Raw genomic sequence first — 9242 nt, 5'->3', positions numbered from 1 at the left:
ATGAAGATAGGTGTGTGAGAAAGTGCCAATCCCTAGCAGTTGAGGGAACCCGTGGAAGAGGTAGACCCAGGAAAACCTGGGACGAAGTGGTGAAGCACGACCTTCGGACGTTAGGTCTCACCATGGAAATGACTAGAGACCGAGACCTATGGAAGTATGCTGTGCGTGAGAAGACCCGGCAAGACTAGTGAAGCCATAATCCGTGGCCCCTACCTGGGACGTAGTCAGTCCACCTGTGCATACCTTCCTTCTTGTGACACTTGTGAAGACCTGTTGAGGCAAGTGAGAATCGAATCAATCAAATCAAATCAAATCGAACCAAATCAAAATAGATGAACATCAATGGAATTTGTATCCTTGTGGTACCAGTGCCGGTGGCACATAAGAAAACCATCCGAACGTGATCGTAGCCAGTACCGCAACGACTGGCCTCCGTGCTGAGGGCACATAACAAACACCATCCGAGCGTGGCCGTCCGCTAGCCCCGTCTGGCACCTGTGTCGGTGACACATAAGAAAACACCATCCGAGCGTGGCCGTCAGCCAGCCTCGTCTGGCACCTGTGTCGGTGGCACATAAAAAACACCATCCGAGCGTGGCCATCTGCCAGCCTTGTCTGGCACCTGTGTCGGTGGCACATAAAATCACCCACTACACTCTCGGAGTGGTTGGCGTTAGGAAGGGCATCCAGCTGTAAAAACACTGCCAGATCTGACTGGCCTGGTGCAGCCTTCGGGCTTGCCAGACCCCAGTTGAACCGTCCAACCCATGCTAGCATGGAAAGCGGACGTTAAACGATGATGATGATATATATATATATATATATATATATACATATATATATACATATACATATATATATATATATATTATATATATATATATATATACACACACACACACACATATATGTATGTATATATATATATATATATATATGAAGTGGGTGCAGAAAATATGTACAAAAAAAGAGTTGTTCCACTCAAACCAATTCAGCTACTGTTAGCTATCTTCATTCTTTTGTATCTAAACACAACATGAAACATATACAATTATTTCTGTTTAGATCTTAGAAGAGACAAGTACAGACCTTTATACATGTGAAACTGTAACTACTTTCAGACTGGATGCAGATCTAAACAACACCTAAAATTCCATTATCTTAATTCTGAGAAACTACTGCAATAAGCTTGGTAAAATCTGATATGTTTTGTGCATTGTTAGGTGAGAAGGTTATGTTTTCTGATGTTTCTAATGTCAAAATTTAACTCACCTTGTGACACACGAATTTGCTTAATTATTTGTGGTTGCTGTTTAGTCCCATGTCATCTCTAATTGAAAAGACCTATAAAGGAAAGTGTTCTCATCCTATTTCCCATTTGTTTTATTTTTCCCGGTATAAAGGTGTTAGGACTGCATTAACCAATTGTCTCATTCCTTTTGTTATGACATGAAATGACGATGTTGATGATACACATATACACACACATATCATCGTCATCACCATCACCATTTAACATCCATTTTCCATATCGGTATGGGTTGGATGGTTTGACAGGACCTGGCAAGCTGCACCATGCTACAATTGTCTTTTTTAGTATTTCTCTGGTTGGATGTCCTTCCTAATGCGAACCACTTTACAGAGTGTACTGGATATTTTTTATGTGATGCAGAAAGGGAGCTTTTTTAGTGGGGCCAGCATGAATGCTTTTTATGTGGTGCCAGCATGTGTACTTTCTATGTGTAGTCAGCACAGGTCCTCAGGTACTTTTTACATGGGTGTATTTTTACATGACCAGCACATGTGTATTTTACATAACATTATCACCTATGGGGTTGTGAAGTAACAAGACAAAGACTTCTCAGCTGAAAGGAGTGGAACTGAGAAAAGTGGCCATGTCCAGGAGAGCTGTTCGAGTATGATGGAGGGGCAGGGCTAGTTGTCTTCCAGTGGGACAAGGAAGGAGACGGAGATGGGAGGGAGTTAGAGAGAAAGATAGCAGAGCTGCACCAGACTCCAGTCAGGTTTGGCATTGTTTCTACAGCTGTATGCCCTTCCTGATGCCAACCACTTTACAGAGTGTGCTGGGTGCTTTTATGCTGTTGAAAATTCTATTAACTGGTACCAATACCAATTTTATATACTGTATTTTTTATTTTTACCATTGTCATTATCACCATCATTGTTTTACATCCGCTTCTTTGAACAAGTTTTCTAAGACAGTGTTTTACAGCCAAATGTCCTTCTTGTTGAAATTTCTGTGATGTGGATGATCCTAGTCTATGTTTCCTGAAATGAAGCTACACATCTGGAGTGAGACATTTTAACACTATTTTGTTGTAGTAGCATAACACAGTTGTGCTATGCCCAAAACATCCAATCACTGCTGACCATGGAAGATACACATGACCCAGCAGTGACATGCAAGATTTGAAAAGAAAACTCAGTTCCTGAGAAGTCGTTTGTCCAGACAACAAAATGTTGCTGAATTAATGCTGAACAGAAAATAGCATTCATACAACTATGGATATCTACCTCACCTCACTACCATTCAAAACTCATAGGATATTTTAGATTTGCAGCCAAGTACCAGAGCTAATTACCTTGATGTGGGTGAAAGAATTAACTTTTGTCTCACTACACCCTGTTGTCATGAATGCTTATCTCTGATGTGCCTGCTACTTTATGTGTGACCCAAGAATAAATTGCTACGTTTGTTAATCAAAAACATTGCCTTCGGATATTCATTGTTACTTTCATGTAAAACATACATTTTTACATTTCAAACCTTCTTACATGCACACATCCAAATAATAATATAATAATAATAATAATGAAATTATTGTATACAGTGCTCAGGTGCACCACAACTTGTCAGAAAGTGCGTATAGAGTATATGCAGTAATGTAAAAATGTCTGGAAAGCGAACAATGCATGAGTCAGATACATGCTTGTGTGTGTATGGAGGGGAGAAAATCAGGTGTAGTGTTGGCGAATCTCAGAAAGCATGGAAGTTTTGAAGGATGCAGTGCTCCGACAACTAATAACTGATGCCGGCAGTTTGTTCCATGCTTCAGCAACTCTCAGCGTGAAAAAATGTTTCCTAAAGTCATGGGAGCTGTGCTGTTTTCTTACTTTGTAAATATGTCCACGGGTGTTAGATGGTTGGAGTTTGAAAAGGTGCTCAGAGTTATTGTTTGTACGATGGTTGATAATTTTATGGGTGTCTGCCAAGTCAGCTGCCAGACGTTGGAGTTTCAATGTGTCCATGCCCATATCCTCCCTACACTTAATTTTTCTCTTGTTGCATTAATTCATTAATTACATCTTCTTGTTACACATCCATTTTTTTTTGTCCAACAATTGGCATGAGCGTGAGCATTGTTGCTGGCACAGTGATTTTGATTCCACTGTACAGCAATCTGGGCAGATTCATTTACAGCCATAACATATAACATGAAAGATGGGAAGATTTTGAAGGCAACAAGGACCCAGAAAGTGAACTACTGGGGATATGGCATAGAATTAACAATTCAGGTAACAATGGAGGACTTGAACAGTGTGGTGGAAGGGATTGTGCTCCTAGAAGATGTGAGACTGAAAGTTATAGTGGAGGGCAGACTGCTATGCTTCACATGTGGAGAAAAGGGCCACATGAAGGTATGGTGTACCCAGAGAAAGCAGCAGGTAGAGAGACAGGAGAGTATGGACCAGGTAGTACAGGTCGAGGCAACAGAAGAAGAAACAGAGGATGAATTCACTATGGTTAAAAAAAAAGGAGGAGCGGAGAAATGGGTTCTCTGCTAGAGAAGCAGAAAAGAAGAGAGAAGAGGTGAGAAAAGAAACTGTGAAGGAGGTCAGTAGGAAGGAAGATAAAAGGGTGAAAGAAAAAGAAAGTTAAAAGGAAGTGGAGTTACCAGTAAAGATACCAGTTGTTCCAGTGGAGAAAGATTTGGAAATCCAACTGTACGATGGTGAGATGGAGAGACTATTTAGAGTGGAGGAAGAAAAGAGAGAACAAAGAGTCCAAGATAAAGAAAAGAAAACATGAGGAGGAAATGGAGTTTGGTATTATGTGACATACCCAAAAAATATAGAAACAGAAAAGAAGATAATTTAAGTTTCAATCAATAGTAAGAGTGAAGGTGCCATCATACATATATGCAGAGGATATGAAGGCAATAGTGATTGAAAAGGATAACTACAAGACTGAAGGAGATAATGTTGACCCACCAGGAGTGAGGGTGAAATTCAAAGAGTTGCCACCAGTAGTGGAACTAAGAGACATTGAACCACTTTACTCTTTTACTTGTTTCAGTTATTTGACTATGGCCATGCTGGGGCACAGCCTTTGGTCGAGCAAATCATCCCCAGGACTTATTCTTTGTAAGCCTAGTACTTAATCAATCGGTCTCTAAGTTATGGGGACGTAAACCAGCCAGCATCGGTTATCAAGCGATGCTGGGGGGGGGGGGGACAAACACAGACACACAAACATACACATATATACGACGGGCTTCTTTCAGTTTCTGTCTACCAAATCCACTCACGAGGCTTTGGTCGGCCTGAGGCTATAGAAAACACTTGCCCAAGGAGCCCCGCAGTGGGACTGAACCTGGAACCATGTGGTTCGTAAGCAAGCTACTTGCTACACAGCCACTCCTACGCCACTGATGAAGTATTATTAAAAAGAAAAATAAGTATGTTAAATTGTAGGCAAAGAGGAAAAGTAAAATGTTTTGTTATCTTGAGGAAAAATAATGGTGGAAAAAAAACAAAAACAAAGAACAATTGTGGATAATGTATATAACGGTTCAAATGGTATTGCATGGGAGTGGGGCCAATGCGACTATTTTCATTTTTATATAATTTCATATCATTTACATTCATTTTATGTTTTTTGTCCCCACTGTGGCCTTGTCTGTCCTTGTGGTGTCCCTGTCTGTGTTTAGGGTTTTATGCCTAATAAAGAAATGATGAGGATGATGATGATGACGACATCATACTATGAACAGTTCTCAGAATTTTGCCTATTAAGCGACGCTGGAACACAACCCCCCGTAATAATTTATGTTGCTTAATTGGGCCTTTCAATAGTACTCCTGTTAATCACTTTATCGACAGAATCAATCTATAATATTAAGAAAACATTAAACGCAAACGAGTGCAAGGCTGAGACGCTGGAACAGCCACGAACCATTCACGAGCTGTCCCATTTGTCAAACGAGACGCCAAAGAAGTCAAGAATTTCGGGGTTAGCGGCAGGCAACAAGCAGCTCAGCTCCTCCAAAAGTTTGAACTGTAGCAAGTTGAGTAAAATGTAATTTTTCGGTCACTATATCGAAAGGATATGATATACAAAATTTAAGATTCGTCATATGAATGAAACAGATGATTTAATTGGTGAGCGGTTACTTAGAAATTATTATTAAAAAAAAAAAATGTAGTTATTTAGAGGAATTGGTATGGGATCTTTTCGCTTTGACCGGCAGATTTTTAAAATAATTTCTTTGTAAAAATCTGCCGGTCAAAGTGAAAAGATCCTTGGTATGGAACAAGAAATGTCTTGTTAAAGAAAACAGATTTAAATGATATTATATAACATAAAGGACGATATAATGAAGTAAATAATTCCATTAAAATATGCTTAAAAACGGGGCGGTAAATTCCTGGATAGACGAAATTAATGTTTAAAGACTTGGATGGAACTAAGGAAGACACGATGGTGTAAGGGAAGTAACGAGATAACTTTCGATTGCATTCATCTCCCTTTACTTACAAACGGATCGAAATTTTTTTAATTGAATAATTTAATATTCACTTTTAAAAATTATATTAGTATTTTGTAATTTTTTTAAATGCCTAGTCAATAACAAAATACATCTCATAATTAAGAATTAAATAATTTTAACTTTTTAGATCAACAGAGCATATTTGGCGCGAAATCGGATTTCCCTCGGCAACGTGATTATCAATAACAAAATGTTGCTCGTGTAACAAAATTTATTAGAATTTACAATGGTGCGTATATTGCTTTTTTTATTATATCTTTCTAATGATACTTTTCATGTATTACAATCGAAATTTACAATAGATAAGAATTTACTTTTAAATATTAATTCCTACATAACTGAAATGTAATTGAAACTATGTAGTTCCAGGCTAGCACCCAATAATCGTTATCAAAAAATACAGTGGAATATCGTAACCAGTATTTTGTTTACAATATTTCAAGCTGAAATTTAATATTTGAACTACTTGTTTGGTGTTTTTAATGCAGATATCTACAGAATATCTTTTTTTTTTGTCTTCTTCCTGTTGTCTATGATGAAACACTCGTTCAATAAGGTGTCCCAGAATATAAATAAATATATCATATACAGTTATTGAAGTTATTACAGTCACTTTACAAACATTAATTTTGATATCGTGCTCATTAAATGTTTTAAGTCGGATTCTTCTTAATTTGATTTTTTAATCAAAATAATACACTCTTCATGAAAGAAAAAAAAAAGTTGCGTAGTTTCGGATTAGGCGCTCGGTTCGTTGGACAGACTAACTTAAACAACATCAAACATGTATTTTTGCCTGCTGACAAACATATTTCATTCCATACATTTTCTCATTAGCAAATTCAGAAATTCCAAATTCATTTGTTTGACTAATTAGCTACGAATTGGAACCTTATGTCAGTTATGGCATTATGTTTATTACGAGCTAGGATGTTGACGCTTCACCATTTCATGCGAACCGGCTCTCAAAAATGATTATTATATACATTTCGAGTTCGATGCTGAGAAAAATTATTGCTGAGAAAATTAGAACATTACAGTAAAGCTGCTGCGATGTAGAATATGGTTTTAGTTTGCCTTATGTGTTAGCATAAATTGCTCACTTTTGTTACCATAACTACAGATTTCGATTAACCTCCAGCGTTTGACCCGAGAAATAAAAATGAAAAAAAAAAATTGTAATATGTGTAAAACAACATGTAGTAAACGAATATAAAAAAAAATGCGCGTTGGCGAACAGGTGGGGGGAGACAATTCGGGGGTGTTCCGGATCCTCTCACCGATCATAACTTCCCCCCCCCAATGGATATTTTTTGATGAAATTTACTACGAATATGTGTTATATCATGTATATTCCGAATATACAAAGCTTGGGGGGGGGCTGTTTTAGGAGTGGGGTTGGTGGGGAATTTAAAATAATAATAATGAAATTATTGTATACAGTGCTCAGGTGCACCACAACTTGTCAGAAAGTGCATATAAAGTACATGCAGTAATGTAAAAATGTCTGGAAAGCGAACAATGTATGAGTCAGATACATGCCTGTGTGTGTATGGAGGGGAGAAAATCAGGTGTAGTGTTGACGAATCTCAGAAAGCATGGAAGTTTTGAAGGATGCAGTGCTCCGACAACTAACAACTGATGCCGGCAGTTTGTTCCATGCTTCAGCAACTCTCAGCGTGAAAAAATGTTTCCTGAAGTCATGGGAGTTGTGCTGTTTTCTGACTTTGTAAATATGTCCACGGGTGTTAGATGGGTGGAGTTTGAAAAGGTGCTCAGAGTTATTGTTTGTACGATGGTTGATAATTTTATGGGTGTCTGCCAAGTCAGCTGCCAGATGTCGGAGTTTCAATGCCCAGGGAAGTAAGGCGTTCAGGATATGGCAAATGCCTGATGGAGGGTATTCTTTTGGTTGCACTTCGCTGAACAGCTTCCAGACGATTGATATCCTGGGCAAGATAGGGGTTCCAGACCGGTGATGCAAATTCCAGGTGAGGTCTTACCACAGCTATATAAAGCTGCAGATAGATAGCCGGAGAGCGGCTCACAAAGGATTTGGTGAGTGATGCCAAGATACCCTCAGCCTTCTTGACAATTTTAGCGATGTGTTTTGTCCAACGCAAATCACTGTCGACAATAACACCCAGGTCACGTTCACATGAAGACCTTTTGAGACTAGTGTTGTGGAGGGAGTAGGTGGACGCTGGGTTTCTCCTCCCAAAATGCATGGTGGTACATTTGTCCACAGCCAGCTTGAGTTGCCAGTCCATGATCCATGCTGCATTGTGTCCAGGTCTGCTTGCAATAGAGATCTATAGTGTACAGGATTTGACCTCTTTATTTCGAGGTACAGCTTGATGTCATCTGCATATTTCAGCACTGTGGCATTCTTTAAGTTGGCATCTATGTCATTAACATATGCAACAAATAAAAGGGGGCCAAGAACAGATCCCTGTGGTACACCAGATGTCATCTCATAGGGCGAAGAGTGCTGTCCTAGAACTGTGACAACCTCTTTTCAGTTGAAAATAAAGGACTTCAACCAGTTATAGAGTTCGTCTCTTACACCCAACGCAGAAAGCTTCACCATAAGTCTTTTGTGTGGCACAGAGTTAAAAGCCTTAGCAAAGTCCAGGTAAACAACATCCACCCAGGATCCGCGATCAGTGATTTGGGTAACGTCCTCAAGAAACTCGATGAGTTGATTACAGCAGCTGGAGTTAGGAATAAATCCGAATTGTGACGGCTGGATGAGGCTGTGAGACTTCCAGAAGTTCCAGAGGGTTTCTCTGATACAGGATTCCATCAGTTTGGCGATGCAGCTAGTAAGACTGACGGGGCGATAGTTGACAGGCGATGTGCGGTCGCCTTTTTTGAACAGAGGGATGACACTGGCAGTTTTCCACTGTTCTGTAGTAACACCATTGTCAAGACAAAAGTACCCACTGCGTTTGAGAAGTAGGTATGTAACACCATCGAGACCAGGAGAGGCATAATTGCGTTTATTTTTAAGGTGGCGTTGCAGCATTGCTGGTGTAAATTGCATAGTAGATATAGAGTCCGATGTCAGTGGTGATGAAGATGGAACATTTTGGTCTTCGACAGTAAAGATGCCGGCATAGCATCCAGCAATAATTTCTGCACATTCTTCAGGATTGCCAGTAATCTGTCCTGTGTGGGGATTGCGAAGGGGACCAACTGGAGAGTGGGGTCTCTGCTTTGAGTGCACATACTTCCAGAACACTTTGCTGTCAGGGTTAGCTGCAATGTGTTGTTCAAATTCAAGCACTGCCTTTTTTGTCACCTGCTTGAGGTGGTTGGCTGACCTATTGCGCTTTTTCCTGTTGCTCTCTGATTTGTGCAATTTGTATTCCTGTTCAGCATTACGGCGTTCTTTCCTGGCAAGTCGGACTGCTGCAGTCTCCCAAATTGCACTATTGGGTGGTTTTT

The 9242-nt window shown here is 39.6% G+C and overlaps 1 protein-coding gene across 3 annotated transcripts in view; it reads left to right on the top strand.

Moving 5' to 3' along the window:
- The first annotated feature begins 5901 nt into the window (after positions 1 to 5901).
- The window catches only part of LOC115209697 (replication factor C subunit 1), a 53417-nt gene continuing 50076 nt past the window's right edge, over positions 5902 to 9242 (top strand). For 2 of the 3 annotated variants that reach the window (XM_036501079.1, XM_029778185.2), the window contains exon 1: positions 5920 to 6021. In XM_036501079.1, the coding sequence (XP_036356972.1) occupies positions 6019 to 6021 (3 nt within the window). In that variant the 5' untranslated portion in view covers positions 5920 to 6018. Of the gene's footprint in view, positions 6022 to 9242 lie in introns of all 3 variants that reach the window. The other variant, XM_036501078.1, reaches the window with a different exon arrangement.

This window comes from Octopus sinensis, linkage group LG3 (genome assembly GCF_006345805.1).
Source record: "Octopus sinensis linkage group LG3, ASM634580v1, whole genome shotgun sequence".
Taxonomy (NCBI): Eukaryota; Metazoa; Mollusca; class Cephalopoda; order Octopoda; family Octopodidae; genus Octopus; species Octopus sinensis.
Note: the sequence above shows the minus strand (reverse complement) of the source record. Positions and strands in the feature narration are given on the sequence as shown.